At 41.3% G+C, this 18022-nt stretch overlaps 1 protein-coding gene and 1 non-coding gene across 3 annotated transcripts in view; both read right to left on the reverse strand.

Annotated features, from left to right (window-relative positions):
* PTCD3 (pentatricopeptide repeat domain 3) overlaps positions 1 to 18022 on the reverse strand; it is a 36999-nt gene that overhangs the window by 17498 nt on the left and 1479 nt on the right. The window contains exons 2-14 of one of the 2 annotated variants that reach the window (XM_030563456.1): positions 17609 to 17658; positions 17318 to 17357; positions 15928 to 15973; positions 14897 to 14965; positions 13889 to 13993; positions 12270 to 12393; positions 11208 to 11326; positions 10109 to 10182; positions 6725 to 6812; positions 6573 to 6633; positions 6129 to 6211; positions 5305 to 5449; positions 959 to 1009 (exon numbers count right to left, since the gene is read on the reverse strand). In XM_030563456.1, coding sequence (XP_030419316.1) covers positions 959 to 1009; positions 5305 to 5449; positions 6129 to 6211; positions 6573 to 6633; positions 6725 to 6812; positions 10109 to 10182; positions 11208 to 11326; positions 12270 to 12393; positions 13889 to 13993; positions 14897 to 14965; positions 15928 to 15973; positions 17318 to 17357; positions 17609 to 17658 — 1055 coding nt within the window. The remainder of the gene's footprint in view (positions 1 to 958; positions 1010 to 5304; positions 5450 to 6128; positions 6212 to 6572; positions 6634 to 6724; positions 6813 to 10108; positions 10183 to 11207; positions 11327 to 12269; positions 12394 to 13888; positions 13994 to 14896; positions 14966 to 15927; positions 15974 to 17317; positions 17358 to 17608; positions 17659 to 18022) is intronic. The other variant, XM_030563455.1, reaches the window with a different exon arrangement.
* On the reverse strand, positions 6304 to 6439 carry LOC115653003. Its single transcript, XR_004000820.1, has one exon. It is a non-coding gene; the product is annotated as a small nucleolar RNA SNORD94 (small nucleolar RNA).

Below are 18022 nucleotides of genomic sequence, written 5' to 3' on the forward strand. Positions count from 1 at the left end.
CAATTATCAGATCTCCGTTGGGTTACGCGGTTCATTGACAAGGTATGTCTAGCAAAAGCACCACGGAAATGGAACCAGGTGTTGGTGGGATTCTGAAGGCAGCTCAAGTTCTTAACAGTTCCTTTTTTCTCCCTCACCATGGTTTTGCTGCTCCAAATCAGCTGCAGTTTTGTTTTTAAATTAAAAGTTGCCCAGCTGACATTGGATTTACATAACACAACGGGACAGCTTCAGAAATGTAGACATTTCCTAAAAGACCAATTCAAGACCCCTACCCAAAGGCCAAGCAAACAGACCTTAAGGGCAGGGGATTTGCCACACTGGTTGATGAGATGAGCAGACAAAATCCAACCCATTCAACCAGATACCAGTGTAGCTGTCTCATAAACATTATTACAGCCTGTGAACTGTAGTAGTGCCCACTGCAATCCTTCCTTCCCCACCCTCAGAGATTTTGGCTAGTGGACCATGTGGTGGTGGATTCCACAGGTCAGAGCTCTGCCTTTCTCCCACCCATGCTACACAGAGTACCATATACAGCACTGTTCCCGAGTAGCAGGGGATTCAGAGTCCCTCTGCATGGCCTATCCTATGTCCAGTATAGTGCTGTGTTCAGGGCTTGCAAAAGTGTAGGTTTTCTGACTAACGCATGATTACAACCCAGTCTTCTATTTGCTGATCTCCAGGTGGAAAGAGTATCTCTTCTGCCTCCACAGAAAGTTCGCCAGAGAGAAGAAGCCTTCCCTCCTTAACACAGGATAGGAGCCCCCTTAGCTTTTTCTAATGAGCTATTTGGGCAACGCAGCAATCAGAGAGGCAATGCACATGATCCTTGCAAGATAGCTGCATGACGTGACGGTATTTTCAAACCATCAGACTGCTGCTTTCATCCAAGCCACTTTTAGGTACTCAAAACAATTCGTAACTAAGACACAGAGCAAGTTTATATTGTACATACCAGATTTATAAAATATACCAAGGAGATGTTCAAATGTTGCAAGGCTGGGTTCTGCAATGTACAAAGACACTGAGGTGAGCCTGGTAAATGGAGGTAGGCAAAGCTTTACAACTCAACTCTAAAGTAGCAGCAAAGAGACATTGCATAAAGAAATTTTATATTTTGTCTATGAATACCTGTGTATCTGCTAAAGATTTATTAATAGCAAACGTTTCTCTGAGACTAAATAAATAAATAAATCTAACATGGCCCCAGAGAGGACATTAATCATATTATTCTACCTCTTAAATCAGTGGAGTAAAAGAAGCCACATGTAGAACTTGTGTAGTTAATAATCCATTTGATTATTCCTATCACACACGGAATCCTATGTTACACATTACAGATGTACAATTATTCATAGATTTAGACCTGAAGGGACCCACTACTCATCTAGTCTGATCTCTTTCAGTCAGTAATTCCTGCATCAAGCCCACAACTTCTGGTTAAAATAGAGCATTTCTTTTAGAAAGACACCAGTCTTGTTTTAAAGACTTCATGGGATACAGACTCCACATCTCTGGAAAAACTGTTAATGACTATTTACCCTCACTGTTGAGCATATATTCAAACTAGAAATAGGGTGCATCTAGCTTCAGCTTTGAGCAAATCTATATCATTTTGCCTTTTACTGCTAGATTTACATGCCAGTTATCAGAATATTCTTCCCACACAGGCACTTAGACCATGAGCATGTCACCTCTGAACCTTTTCTTAGATAAACTTAACAGATTCAGCTTAAGTCTCACTGGGAAACAGGATTTTCCAGTCCTCAAATCAGTCCTGTAGCTTTTTCCCAGCATCCTTTTTGAAGTGCTACGTGCAGCAGCGGCTCCAGGCACCAGCGCTACAAGCGCGTGCCTGGGGCGGTAAGCCATGGGGGGCGCCCTGCTGGCCCCTGCGAGGGCTGCAGTCAGGCAGCCTTCGGCGGCATGCCTGCAGGAGGTCAGACTAGATGATCATAATGGTCCCTTCTGACCTTGATGTCTATGAGGTCCGCCGGTCCCGCGGATTCGGCGGCTTGCCTGAGGGATGTCCGCCTGAGGTCCTGCAGATTTGGCGGCAATTCAGCGGCGGGTACGCCGAATCCATGGGACCGGCCAACCTCCCGCAGGCAAGCCGTGCTTGAGGTGGCAAAAAAGCTAGAGTCGCCCCGGCTAAGCGAATCTCATTCAAAAAAAAAGAAAGAAAAAGCAGCAGATTTGTTTAACAAGACCTCCTTTTCTATCAAACCACATTGCTACAGCATTAATTCTTGTTTGTCTGCAAGAAAACCAAGAGGCATTGAAATCGGAACTGCAGGAACTTCTGCAAAGATTTGAAAACTGTATGCTTTATTTCATATTACTTATATTATAGTAACATCTTACGGCCCCAGTTTAGATCAGAGCCCAGGCACTGTACAAACACATAGCAAGAGAAAATTCTTGCTCTGAAAAACTTAAGACTAACTAATAATTATGGATAACTGTATTATATCGGTTTCAGAGTGGAGCAAATGTCCCCTAATTTGTTTATTTACAAATGACACTTGCCTGAACTAGCATGAGGCTTGATCCTGCAATCTTTACAAGCCCCAAACTCTCACAGGCTTCAAAGATTGCAGACTTGAGGCCCCTGGTTTTAAACATGCAAAGCAGTATTCCTGGCACATGTCACAAAGGCCTGGTCCACACTACGCGTTTAAACCGAATTTAGCAGCGTTAAATCGATTTAACCCTGCACCCATCCACACAACGAGGCCTTTTATATCAATAGAAAGGGCTCTTTAAACCAGTTTCTGTACTCCTCCCCAATGAGAGAAGTAGCGCTGAAATCGGTATTGCCATGTCGGATATTAGGGTTAGTGTGGCCGCAAATCGATGGTATTGGCCTCCGGGTGGTATCCCACAGTGCACCATTGTGACCACTCTGGAAAGCGATATGAACTCGGATGCACTGGCCAGGTAAACAGGAAAAGCCCCGTGAATTTTTGAATTTCATTTCCCGTTTGCCCAGCATGGAGCGCTGATCAGCACGGGTGGTGATGCAGTCCCAAATCCAAAAACAGCTCCAGCATGGATCGTACGGGAGATACTGGATGATCGCTGTATGGGGAGACAAATCTGTTCTATCAGAGCTCCGTTACAGAAGATGAAATGACAAAGCATTTGAAAAAATCTCCAGGCTATGATAGAAAGAGGCCACAGCAGGGACTCAGTACAGTGCTGCGTGACAAGCATAAGGGAAAGCCAAAGAATCAAACGGACGCTCATGGAGGGAGGGAGGGGGGACTGAGGACTCCAGCTATCCCACAGTCCTCAGCAGTCTCTGAAAAGCATTTGCATACTTGGCTGAGCTCCCAATGCCTGAAGGGTCAAAAACATTGTCCGGGGTGGTTCAGGATATATCTCGTAAATTTACCCCCCGACAACCCACCATGAAAGAAAAGGGAAAAAAATCGGTTCCCGCCATTTTTCAATGTCAATGTATGTCTACTGCATGCTACTGGCAGATGCAGTGCTGCGGCGCTGAACAGCAGCATCCCCTCCCCTTCTTTTCCTGATGGCAGATGGTACAAAATGGTGGAAAACCGTCATCATCCCGTGAGCACTCCTGGCTGGCCTTGGTGAGGTCGGCCAGTGGCGCCTGGGTAAAAATGGGAATGACTCCCGGTCATTCCCGGCAGATGGTACAAAACAGCTGGTAACTGTCCTCATCATAGCAACTGGAGGCTGAGCTCTATCAACCCCCCACTTTCACGTCTAAAGAAAAAATTCTGTACTGCCTGGATTATCATAGCAGTGGGAGGCTTCCTCCCCCTCATTTTATCTCACTAAAAAGTCAGTGTTTCTTATTCCTGCATTCTTTATTACTTCACCACACAAATGGGGGGACACTGTCATGGTAGCCCAGGAGGGCTGGGGGAGGAGGGAAACAACGGGTGGGGTCACTGCAGGGGCACCCCCTAGAATGCCATACAACTCATCATTTCTGCGGGATCTCTGGGGCTCCGACACAGAGCGGCTGTGCTCTCTAGTACACTTGCCCCATATTCTAGACAGGACTATTTTTAGACAAAACATAAAGAAGGGAATGACCCGGGGAGTCATTCCCATTTTTGTCGGTGCGCCCCCGGCTGACCTCAGTGAGGCCAGTCAGGAGCACCCATGACAGCAGCAGACAGTACAGTACGACTGATAACGGTCATCTCATCGCCAGTTTACAATGGCACAACAGACGGTGCAGAATGACTGGTAACCGTCTCTGCTACCTTGCATAGGCAAATGAACGCTGCTGTGTAGCACTGCAGTACCGCCTGTCAGCAGCATCCAGTACACATTCGGTGACAGTGACAAAAGGCAAAACAGGCTCCATGGTTGCCATGCTATGGCGTCTGCCAGGGCAATCCAGGGAAAAAGGGCACGAAATGATCGTCTGCCGTTCCTTTCATGGAGGAAGGATTGAGTGACGACATTTACCCAGAATCACCCGCGACACTGTTTTTGCATCATCATGCATTGGGATCTCAACCCAGAATTCCAATGGGCGGGGGAGACTGCAGGAACTATGGGATAGCTACGGGATAGCTACCCACAGTGCAACGCTCCAGAAATCAATGCTAGCCTCGGTACCTGGACACACACCACCGAATTAATGTGCTCAGTGTGGCCATATGCACCCGACTTTATACAATCTGTTTTACAAAACCGGTTTCTGTAAAATCGGAATAATCCCGTAGTGTAGACATACCCAAAGTTTTAAGAAGCTTGTCTTTCTTTGGTCAAGCCTATGATGTATTAATCATTTGTACAGTACTTTAGAATAAAGACTGGATTGGGACTCATGAGAGTCAGGTTCATTCCAGGCTCTGGCACTGATTTTCCAGGTTACTTTACCTCTGTGCCACAGTTTCCCTCATCTGTAAAATGAAGATAATTATACTGACCACCTTTGTAAAGCACTTTGAGATCTATGGAGGAAAAGCTTTATGTAAGAGACAGGTTTAAATTATGCCCTGCCTCAAAACTTCTCTGGCCATCACCCTAAAGTTTGCTATTTTGGAAGTACCTTTAGGAATATCTAATAGAGTCTAAAGCGGCAAAGAGTTCTGTGGCACCTTATAGAATAACAAATGTATTGGAGCATGAGCTTTCATGGGTGAATACCCACTTCGTGGGATGCATGTGGGTATTCACCCACGAAAGCTCATGCTCCAATACGTTTGTTAGTCTATAAGGTGCTATAGAACTCTTTGCCGCTTTTACAGATCCAGACTAACACGGCTACCCCTCTGATATTTAATAGAGTCTAGGGCTTTCTCTTACCTATGTTAAGTGCTTTCATTTCCCTCAGTATCTTTAGGGAGATACCCTTGCCCATACCACCACATTTCCTCAGAGTCTTCAAAACAGCATTAAAAGTTAACAGATTTGGTTGCACCTTCTGTTGAACCATGTGCTTCAGCAAGTCCTATACCAAGAAAAAAAGGTAAATAAAACCACACTGCTAGTTTTACTCACCACAATTCAGCACTTCTATAGAACTGCAGGTGTCTCCCCTGTCTTTATATTTCTGTTCCTCAGCCAGTGGATGATTGCTCCCAAAACTGTACATTTACTAAAGCATTATCTAGTCTTGGTTTAGATTTCCCAAATTACGGGGCGGCAATAAATTTTCTTGGGTGACTATCAGAAAAACTTTTAAGTTGAGTTCTATTAGATTGGAATACTCATCTTAATTTTCCTTCTGGATGTCATCCTGTTAGTCAAAGTCAGACACGCTTATGTTATCCCAACTAATTTCATCTCCCTCCATAGTTTTTATTTCTTTCATATATTTGTAGACAAATTCAGTGCAGAACTTTGTTTAGAATGCTTGCTCACATTCCTTCTTAATTACATACCCATCCACTGATTGGCTATTTCCTAAAGGACACATGAATCCCTCACAAAACAATATAAGGATTTTTTTGTGTGCCACTGTTCTACAAAAATTAGTAGTAAACTGGAGTACTTTCTCCGCAAGCACTAATTATATTAGCACCTCATTAGAAAGCTTATTTCTAGTATTATTCAAAACACACTTTCATTTACTCCAAACAAAACGAGCCGCCAGCCTCTTCCCTCCCTCATCCCTTTCTCATCCTTACTTCAACAAGTTCCCATCTTTCAATGTAGTTTTCTTTCACTTCTGGGACTGCTAAAATTAGGGCACTGAAGGTGTACACATCAGCTGAAAGGTTTAAGAAAATTTATTTCACAATGAGCAGTTGTATTTTACTAACAAGTACATCTTTATATGGGAGTTTATTGCTTATTGCTAACATGGCTCAGTTCTAGGCAAAGTTTTCATGTGAACCTGTTTCCACATGTTCATCACACTGGAAAAATAAACAGAGTTCACATTCAGCTCCCATGATCTAGCGGAGGTCAGTACCCCTGCGACAATCATCATTGCCACGGAAGAAGAAATAGCTGAACAAAATTAGAATATTTTACAACATTCCAGAAGAATGGATTTTAAACAACAGAAGATGCATTACAAATCAATCTGTCAATTATTATAGAAAAACAGAAGACAGAAAGACACTCACCGGTGTGCCTGTCATTCAGCAAGTCTGTGTACATATCATGAGCCCTCACGCAAGCCCCATGCTGAGAGAAGACAAAAATGTGTTAGAGATACTGACATAGCAAGCTGGAAATGAGCCAAACAAAAACTGATATCCTCTGGAGATAATAGTACCTTCACCATTCCTCTGATCATTGTGCAATAGGAGTGTGCATTTCTCTCTGGCATTAGGTTAAATATCCTTTCGGCATTGTTGTTCTCCCTAAACTCAATAAAGAGTAGAACATTAGACAGGAAGGCTAGGAGGAAGATTAAGTAGTTTATGAACTGTTTTGAGCGGGAAGTTCTGTAAAGAATACCCTCAGGAAAGGAATCTAACATACTACATCGCAGTTTGCTGTATTCTACAGAAGAGTAGGGGTGTTACTTCTGGGATCCAGGACAAATTCTAATTTGGACAATTCTATTTTACCCAACAGAACTTATATGGCAGCATCAACTGGAGTTTGTATTATTTTTCACTTCTTGTCATCCATTGAATCCCCACAGTGTCCCATACAGAAGTGACAAATGTGATTTCTATTTATAATTCAACTTCTAAAGCTTAAAAATCACTTTGTCTAGGGATATTTTAAGGGTGACCAATGCCATGGCAACTGAACATAAGAATGGCTATACTGGATCAGACCAATGAGTCCTTCTAGCCCGGTATCCTGTCCGACAGTGGTCAGTTCCAGGTACTTCAAAAGGAATTAACAGAACTGGGAAATTTGGAGTGATCCATTCCATCATCCAGTCCCAGTTTCTGGCTGCTCGAGGTTTAAGGACACCCAGGGCATGAAGTTGCAACCTTGACAATCTTAGTTTGCAGCCACTGATGGATCTATCCTCCATGAACTTACCTAATTCTTTTTTGAACTCAGTTAGACTTGTGGCCATCACAACATTCCCTGGCAACAAGTTCCACACGTTGATTGTGTGTTGTGTGAAGAAGTACTTCCTTTTGTTTGTTTTAAACCTCTGCCTATTAATTTAATTGGGTGACCCCAAGTTCTTGTGTTATGTGAAGAGGTAAATAATACTTCCCTATTCACTTTCTCCATACCATTCATGATTGTATAGACCTCTATCATATTCCCCTCCCCATCCCCGCAGTCATCTCTTTTCTAAGTTGAACAGACCCAAGTCGTTTTAATCTCTCCTTGTATGAAAGTTGTTCTATACATTTCTGTTGCACTTCTCCGCCCCTTTTCCAATTCTAAAACATCTTTTTTGAGATGAGGCAATCAGAGATGCATGCTGTATTCAAGATGTGGGTATACCACGGATTTATACAGTGGCATGATATTTTCTATCTTATTATCTATCCCTTTCCTAATAGTTCCTAACATTCTATAAGTTTCTTTGACTGCTGCAGCACATTAAGCAGATGTTTTTAGAGAACTATCCACAATGGCACCAAGATCTCCTTCATGAGTGGTAACAGCTAGTTTAGATTCCAGCATTTTGTACGTATTGTTGGGATTAAGTTTTCCACTTAGCATCACTCAGCACTTATCAGTACTGAATTTCACCTGCCATGTTTTGCCCAGTCACCCAGTTTAGTGAGATTCATTTGTAACTATTCACAGTCTGCCTTAGACTTAACCATCTTGAGTAATTCTGTCTCATCTGCAAACTTTGACATCTGTTTCAAAAATGATCTGGGAAAAGGGGTATTGTTGAACCACATAGGGCCTAATACAGACCTTTGGGGGATCCCGCTATTTACCTTTCCCATTGTGAATACTGACCATTTATTCCTACCTTTGTTTCCTGTCTTTGAATCAGTTACTGATCCACGACAGGACCATCCCTCATATCCCATGACTGCTTACTTTGCTTAAGAGCCTTTGGTGTGGGACCTTTTCAAAATCTTTCTGAAAGTCCAAATATACTATGTCCACTGGATCATCCTTGTCCACATGCTTGCTGACTCCTCAAAGAATTCCAATAGATTGGCAAGGCATGATTGCTCTTTACAAAAGCCATGTTGACTCTTCCCAACTCATCATGCTAACCTATTTGTCTGATAATTCTGTTTTTTACTATAGTTTCAGCCAATTTGCCTGGTATTGAAGTTAGGCTTACCAGCCTGTAATTGCCAGGATTGCCTCTGGAGCATTTTTTTTTTTTTTTAAAATAGACATTACACTAGCTACCTACCAGTCATCTGGTACAGAGGCTGATTTATGTGATAGATTACATACCATAGCTAGTAGTTCTCAAGTTCCTTCAGAACTTTTGGTTGAATACCATCTGGTCCTGGTGACTTCTTACTGTTTATCAGTTTGTTCCAAAACCTTCTCTATTGACACCTCATTCTGGGACAGTTCCTCAGATTTGTCATCTAAAAAGATGGCTCATTTAGCTTCGCTGCAATGGCCTGGTCTTCCTTGAGTGTTCCTTTAGCATCTTGATCATCCAGTGGCCACATTGATTGTTTGGCAGGCTTCCTGCTTCTGATGTACTTAATTGTTTTGCTGTCAGCTTTTGTGTCCTTAGTTAATTGTTCTTCAAGTTCTTTCTTAGCTTGCCTTCTTCTACTTTTACACATGACTTGCCAGAGTTTATGCTCCTTTCTATTTTTCGCCTTAGGATCTGACTTACAATTTTTCAAGGATGTCTTTCTGCCCCTAAATGCCTTTTTAATGTGTTGTTTAGCCATGATGGCATTTTTATTGTCCTTACTGTTTTTTGTTTTTAATTTTCTCCTATTGCTTCAGAAGTCTTCAGGATGACAGATGTAACATAGCATCAGAAGAAGTGGGTATTCACTCACGAAAGCTCATGCTTCAATATGTCCGTTAGTCTATAAGGTGCCACAGGACCCTTTGCTGCTTTTACAGATGTAACATAATTGCATTAAACTATTTGCTTGTCACATGTAGGCTTTTCAGCCCACCCTCTCTCAAATGTTGCAGAATATAGACTGTGTATAAGATTTACAAACTACTCCAACCAAGTTAAGCCAGAAGTCATGCTATTCTTAAATCTCTTACTGGATCTTGATCACCACTCTTGAAAAAGTGAAGTAGAACCTCAGAGTTACAAGCACCTCCAGAATGGAGGTTATTCATAACTGTGAACAAAACTTTATGGTTGTTCTTTCAAAAGTTTACAACTGAACACTGATTTAACACAGTTTTGAAACTTTACTATGCAGAAGAAAAATGCTTCTTTCCCTTTTTTTTAAGTAGTTGACGTTTAACACAGTATTGTACTGTATTTCCTTTTTTAATTTTGGTCTCTGCAGCTGTCTGATTGAATACTTTCAGTTCCAAATGAGATGTGTGGTTGACTAGTCAGGTAGCAACTCTGGTGTTCTTAACTCTGAGGTTCTACTGTATATCTTAAATACATTAAGATATGGTATAAAGATGTGTCAGCTGCAGATTTGTCAATAGGTCTTTACAAACACAACAAAAAGAAACTGCAATCTTAGCGCAACACAAGATTCACATCCACACTACATTTAATAAAACCTCAAGAGATTGCAGGAACACTTTCTATACATACCTCCACTTAGGGCCAATGAAGTCTGAGGTCTTCCATGAACGCCCCCTTCGTTTCCTCTGATCTGGAGCTGCCTCCTGAAAAGATTTTTGCCATAAACAACATTTGCAATGAATTAAATATCAATCTTTTATTAGAAGTCTAGCAAGTGATAGCTAGAATTAAACAGGCTAAAGACAGCTCCAAACAAACAACATTTATACACTGCAAAAGAAGTCTAGTGATTCCCTGCCTTCCCCCCAATCACCAGTGGAGCCATGTACAGTGTAGATATTGCTTGCAGGTGAAACTGTATTTTTTCACTTTTCCTCCCAATCTACAATAGATAAGTGAATATGAACTGCAAGTGAACTCATGCATGGCACATAAAAAGAAGAGGAACATTAGACTTCTCTCACCATGTATAAATCACATGTGGTTTGTCTGCCTTGAGATAAGGAAGCCAATTTGCATCACCTTGTTTGGTGCTTTAAAAAAAAAAAAAAAAAAAAAAAAAAAAAAAGAGAGAAGGAAGCTGGATTTTAACACAGATTTTCTCTCTCTCATATTGCATGTTGGTTTATAAGAGAAGTATGTGTGTTGGTCTCCAAAATCAAATGCATTAAGATGCATTTCATGTATTAATGGTACACAATCAGGTCAGAAATGACATCTCTGTCTGAAAGTGTTTGCTGCCATCATTAATCGTTGCCTCAAAGTACAAAAAAAGTAAATATTAAATGAGAGTGTATTTCAATTACTTGCTTATTCCTGTTCCCCCTTCAGAGCCAGATTCACCCTGTTGTTACTTTTTTTAATTATAAAAACATAGCAGTCAGAAAAAAAAAAAAAAAAGTTTTCCACCTTCACCACCACACTGGTCAACAACAACTATTTAAGCATGGTTCTTGCCAGCAAGGTTTCAGCTAAGGCTGGACAGCTTTTAAAAGTAGGCCACTTTGGTCAGTTCACAAGATTTATAACTACAATAAGATATTCCAAGTGGATACAGGCATCATGCCTCTCCAGGCACCCAAGGTGTGAGGATGTTCTTGCCATCACATGTGCTCTCCTACTATTTAAGCAAAAAGTAATTAAACAACCTCGTTACAGTTGTTTGTACCTCTGATTCTTCCAGCTCCTCCTTTTGTTCAGACTGGTCTTCCCTAGCAGGCTCTCTGTCTCCATAGAAACATAATAGATCCAGAAGACGGTTTGATGTCTCCAGAGATAAAGGGGTTCCTGCAAGCAATGAGGAAGCAGAATTATGAAACATAAGAGACATTGTTTATTCAACACTCATGAAATGGGGCTCTTCATTGACACCAAAACATGTCACAGCATACAGAATTTCCAGAAAGCAAACTTCACATGAATAAAGATGAATTCAAAAGCAACACTCCCAAAATCGCACATCCATCTTACACAGTCATTTCGGAATGGAGTGACCAGAGGATGGCATTTTAGTACCCGTAAAAAATGTCTGACTTTTTGGATGGAACACTGATGCCACTGCAGGCTACCCAGAGCATGAACAAGGTGTAGAGCTTTGCTGACCAAGTATTAGCTGGTGTGGGGGTGACAGATAGTGGCCAAGAGTGAAAGAGCTTCAATACCAGTATAACCCAAACTAAAACACCATAAGCTTTCAGTAAAGGCTCCTGTGCTCTCCCCTGTCAGAGAAGCTAGCGAGGGACAACCTGTTCTAGGACAGCAAATCACCTCCCCTATCAAAAACATTTCATCCCAAAAAGCTTTACATTAATGTAACGGACTCCTCTCCTCTCCATTTGTTAGGGCAAGCCCTTCTCAGCTTCCATCTCCCCATATTTCTTTTTAGCTCTTCACTCAAAAGGCCTTGCATTCCAAGGTCTTTCCTGCTTCTTGACAGACATATGGCCCAGATTAACTAGAGTGGTAAAAGAAAAAGCCTATCTTGGAACCTCCTCTCTTGACACTCTTATCTCCCACTGAGTGAGCAAAGTGTATCATTCATGAGACTACTAAGAATGTCTCAATGAACAAGTGATGGCTGATGAGAGCCCAAGATTTAAGAACCAGTTCCCAAGAATACAAATCAGTTCTGCAACTCTGTACTTTAACATTAAACCAGCTTCACCCTATGTCTAGGTCTCCATTCACATAAGCTGGCTGCCAAATTCAGTTCTGTAGCTTAAGGTGGTACCTGATTGCAGGAGCTGATCAAACATGTCCACAGAAGCTTTTACTCTTCTAAGCTGGATACGTTCTTTAAGAGCTGCCTCACTCACTTCTTCAATCTGAGGTGCAAGATTCTCTGGCATCAGGCACTAAAATTAAAGAGCACATAGGCTGAATGGATGCTTTACTCCTGGGGGAATTCTGTATCACTTTGTATGTGCAGAATTCATGCCACCCACAGATTTTTTTTCCCTGCAGAAAATACATTCTGCACTTACACCTTTTTCCCAGTAGGGGCTGCTGTGGCACCAGAACAGAGGGCAGCTGCTCCCAAGTGGGAGCAGCCAGCTGCAGACAGGGGGGAGAAAAGGCTGTGTTCCTCACAGTTCCCTGTACCCATGGAACCACATGAGGCGGCATGGGATATAGGGGGAGGATGGACAGCGCGGGGCAGATGGGGCTGCTGGGGAGATCACAGACTGGGGTTCACAAGGGCTAGTGGGGTGCACAGATACACATGGGGACGGGGGAGAGAGGTGCAGGGCCACATGTGGATGGAGGGAGGAGGGGAGGCTGAGTGAGTGTGAAGGGCCACATGGTGATGGGGATAGATGTGCCTGACTGAGAGAGGCTAGGGGTCAGCTAAGATTGCATGGGGAAGACTCCCCAACAATCCCTCCCCCCAGAAAAAACACAAAAAAACCCAAAATTTGTTCCACATCTCTCCTACACACCCAACAACCCTTCAGGTTCAATCCCTGGCTCCTTCCCAGCAATTACTTCCCTTCTCCCTCAGGTACTCCATTTCCTCTGACTCCTCAAAACCTTTGCACTTCTTCTCAGGGGTGCGGGAAATTAGATTCCGTATTGTAGTTTAAATGAATTATTACTCAAAGTTCTGTACTAATATGCCTAGTGAGGAATCTATTTGTCAAAAAACATTCCCTGAATCTTTTTATGGTATCTATATTATTATCAATATACTTGCTGAAGGGTATTTTGAAATAAATTATGAAAATATTTGAAACTGGGGTGATATTGTGTTATTCTGACAAATAAAATATTCAGAATTTTAAAATACTGTGTGCAGAATTTACTTTTTGGTGCAGAATTCCCCCAGGAATAATGCTCAATCCATCTAATAGCCAGGACACCAACTGAAACGTATTACCCATCCTAAAAGCCATTATGGCTCCTCCATCTTCCCCATCCCCGCAAAATGTAATAATAGAAGTGAGAGTGTAGCATGAATCATTTTCTGAGGATTAGGGACTGCATTTCCTAAGTGGCCAGTCACATACTAACTGGACCATCAATACTAAAATCATTAGAATTAAAATTAAACCAGAGCTATAAAAATCAACTAGATTTATTCACTCTTTACGTCTGCCTGAAAAGCCTTGACTGACTTTAATCACAAATGTTATCTGATGTTTTAAGAGATGTTCCCTTTGGTAAACCCAAATTGAAATGTAGCTTATGTAAACAAGAGAACACTCAATCATTTAGTGGTAAGTCATAAGCTTTTGCCATTTTTAGACTAATTTTTGGGCCCAGTTCTATAATCCTTATGCACAGTCCCACTGCCCATATTGCTACATAGCAAAAGTAGAGATAGCACGACCACAAGAGCAGAGAGTTTACCGGTATATGAGGCTCCGCAATGTCCTTCTCAAAGAATCGAGGGAATTCGTTAACAATATATCTTGCAGCATTTTTCCCAGACTCTTTGGACAATGAAAATAAACGCTGTATAGGAAGAAAAAGGATAAGTTTGTTTCTTTATAATACCTAAAAGGTTGAGTGATAAAGAGGATAACCTTCTAGAACAATTAACCTTCCCCCAGAGCACGAACACTTCTTAAGGATAGGAGAACATTCCTTTGCTATCTCAGCTGCTAAGCCCATTCTTCCATCCCCATCTCACAAGCTCTTCATTTCATGCCTTCTAACTGCTGCCTTCCCTGCTGGAGATAACCGAGCTGCTGCTCTGCAAGTACCTCTCTTTCTCTCAAAGATTCCTTCCTCTCAACACTGTTCTTTCCACGCACTCCATTATACTATGGCTGTTCTGTGTAAGACTGTAAGCTCTTACAAGTTAGGACAATTAGTTTCTTATGGTATATAGAGCAACATCTACATTTACAATTCTGTGCAGATGTTTTAGCTCCCTTTTAATTTTTACTAAATTGCAAGTTTATACTGTATTGCAAGCATCAGCTCTAGAGACAGTATTTAAATTCACTAACCATTACACATAAACACCATCTGTGCAAAGACTTGTATTCCTCAGTGAAAGTCGCATATCGGCAAAGAGCCTGGCACTGCAGGCCAGTGGATAAGGCATTAGACCAAAGAAACAGTAGCAGTTCTGAAAGTGGAAAGGAACCAGGCGGCCAAGTGCCAAAAAGGGGGTGGGGTGGGGGGAGGGAGTGTCTGCGCCTGTTCGGTGGTGTTGCCCCTGAGCCTGCCCAGAAGAACCTTATAAGCAATAGGAGATCAAAAATACTGAAAGAAAAAAATATGCTGAGCATGTTTAAAGAATGATCAGAAACTTTATTTTCTTTTTCAGTTAAAAAATCCCCAAGCTGTCGACTGTCCTCTTAATACCTGGGGGTAGAGGTCATCAAAGTTTCCAAATGGAATACTTACATACTCATAAGAGTTTCTAGGGATAAGGTAGGGGTCATCTTGAAACATATAATGTGCAGCTGTAGGATCCTGCAGAAAGGAAAAGGCACAACTTAAAGTTTTAGATAGATGTATTGTAGATATATCTTATTTCATCTCTGAAATTAAAAGACTGTCAGCAGGTCTAGTGCAACCACCTCTCTACCCCATTTTAAAGAGGAATATATTTATGTAGCAAAAAATTCACTAATTTGAAATGTAGCGGTCTTGGTTTGGGAATAAACGATTAAACAGTTTTTCAGAGGTACATAATAGGTATACACAGATTATTAATACAGTGATCACATTAGATGGGGACCTAAATAACTAAGGGCATCCTGCAAAGCAGCAAGTGCCTTAATTGCCACAGAAATGAATGGGATCCAAGGGCTCTTAACACCTTGCAGGTTGCACCGTGCAGGTTTGTTGGGTTATTAATTCCAGGAATCAAACACACACTAACTTCTATAGGACTCTATATTCCTAAGACTCTCAGAATCTTGATTTAGAAGATTTCTGGTCTTTAATCTATAATGATTTTTAAACAGGCTCATTTGGCACAGTCAGAGTGAAAACCAAGGGCCTGATTCTCTGCTACCAAGCATCTTGCATAATAAATGTAAAACTCTACCAAATCAGATGCTGGCATTTTAAATACGCTTCGCACTCATGCTGCACTGATGAAAATGTCTGCACAAAGTGCATGGCAACCGAGAATTAGGCTCTTGTGGTCCATGGTGCACGCACAATATCTCCTCATTCTTTAACAGTTCAACATTGGTCTGACACATTATCCTAACATATTACTACAGAGCAACAGTTCCAGACAGTTTATTCATATAAGACTCAAGGTGCTGAATGATGCCGGCAAGTTTGTGTTCAGATAGCAATTAGGATCCCATTTTTCATTTATGATTGTGGCAGGTATATGAAAGGTCTCCAGAATGCAAGTCTAGTGTATTAAAAAGCAGCACAGTTCCACAAGATTGATTATAACCTAAGAAGGTACTTACCCTGTTTACTGTAGATGCAAGTGTTTGAAGAACTGCTAGTTTATCCCTAAATTTAAGAAACTTACATTAATAGTGTGCAACAGGCTTTCAACATCAATTCAAATAATGTATTAACTTTTTGTCCTGTACTAGATGAATTGGGAGTCTCAGGGAATCAGGATTTTAAGAAAAATTGCCCTGTCAAGTATAATGACGCTCTAAATATTCTAATCCTATTTAAAATACATCATTTTCTCTTGGGACATGGAGGGAAAGAGGGGAACAAAAGCTTGACTGATGAAGTGGAGTTGAACCACTTAATTTAATACCCTAGTATATATGTATTTAATTAATAGGAAATCATTGCAGCTAACAGATAAGACTTTATAAAAACAGTCTGTATATGTATTTTCACCCCCCTCATGCCACATGCAATAGCTGGGAGAGAACTGGGGTGAGAAAGGAAAGGGAGAGAATGTTATCTCTGAAAGCCTCAAATCACAGAACCCAACTCTTGTGCTGACTAAGGAATGGATGCAGTATCCTATGCTGTAACTCTTGGGCTGACTGAAAGAAATAAGAAATGTAGTTGACAGCGCCAAGAGCTACTCCCTTACATAATGCTCCCAGGCCTTGCAAATTCAAGGATCCAAACCCAAATGCTTCCTAGGTAGCATGCTGAACTGGCATTCAATTGCTAAGCAAACCCATTCATATTGGTTTACCTCTAATATCTCACTTCTAGATCTACAGTATAACTAGTAAGACTCACTCTGCACTCGAGTCAACTCCCCTCCATGGATCAACTAGCAACGATAAGAATGGAGTGGGGTACACTCGATACCATATCTTCAGCACCTCCTCCACAATAATCCATTCTCCCAAGATTTTAGAAATACAAGCTTCCTCTTGCTTTTATTTCATCTGCTCCAGTTATGCAAAGTTCATTTTAGCTATTTTGAAATGCATCTCAACATAAGCAATATCCCAAAAAATCAGTAAGATTTGGTTGGCTAGTAAACGTGGTCGTCAAGTAAGAAAGAAACAAAAGTACTGAAACAGAGCTTCTTTAAAGTGGTCTCTTAAAGAAAAGCTAGGGGTGACTTCCTGGAGACAGAGCCCTTTATTCAGTTTCCCTATTGACTTTCTCCCTCACTCCACAATTTATTTACTGGTAGCATACACAAAAAGTGTAGAGTGCAGATGTCAGGAAAACTCCCAGGGCCCCAACTGGGAGGGAGTGTCAGAGGGGTAGCCGTGTTAGTCTGGATCTGTAAAAGCAGCAAAGAATCCTGTGGCACCTTATAGACTAACAGACGTTTTGGAGCATGAGCTTTTGTGGGTGAATACCCACTTCCTCAGATGAATGACTGGGAGGGAGACAAGCAAGAGATGAGATATTAACACTCACCAAGTTTTCTTTCTTGGAACAACAATTTCTTCTTCAGTAACTTTAAGAAGAAATATTGATCATAATACTGTTAGAACAGATACATGAGACTGGCATTTCTGCAACTACAACCAAACTCTTGATTATTTTAAGCTGCTAAAAGTCAAAAATAGCAGTCCTGATTTTTAAGATGGGGAATTCTGAACGCAATAAGTTTTAAATTCCTCTTCAAGTGCCTTGTTTATTTTAACTACATAACAGAGTACATTTTGCAGAGCTGCAAAAATGAACTATATAAATGAGATACTGTACCTCCTGGGTCAGCTTCAGTCTTCTGAAGTGATGCACTTCCTGAACAATGCCTACAGACACCAAACATGGCTGTGAGGGTTTTGAGTATCAGCATACACATTAATATGTATTGCAAAAATGGAGTTGCAGAATTCTGGACTGAGAGCAACTAGACCATTAACAAATGCAGGTCACTGGCAATCCTACACAGTATTGCCGACTCTGGGGTTTTAATCACAAGCCTGGTGATATATGTTGTTTTTCTTAAAGCCCCAGCTCCTGGAATCGGGTGATCACAAGAAAATCTCTAGCCAAGTTTCTAGAGAAAAGCTTGAAAATGTGAACTTTAAAGGTTCCAAAAACTGAAGGCAAATTTAAAAAATAAATTCTCAGGATTTTGCCCCTTCCCCCCATGTTTTTGAAAACTTGCACTAC

This window comes from Gopherus evgoodei, chromosome 5 (assembly GCF_007399415.2).
Source record: "Gopherus evgoodei ecotype Sinaloan lineage chromosome 5, rGopEvg1_v1.p, whole genome shotgun sequence".
Lineage (NCBI taxonomy): Eukaryota > Metazoa > Chordata > Testudines > Testudinidae > Gopherus > Gopherus evgoodei.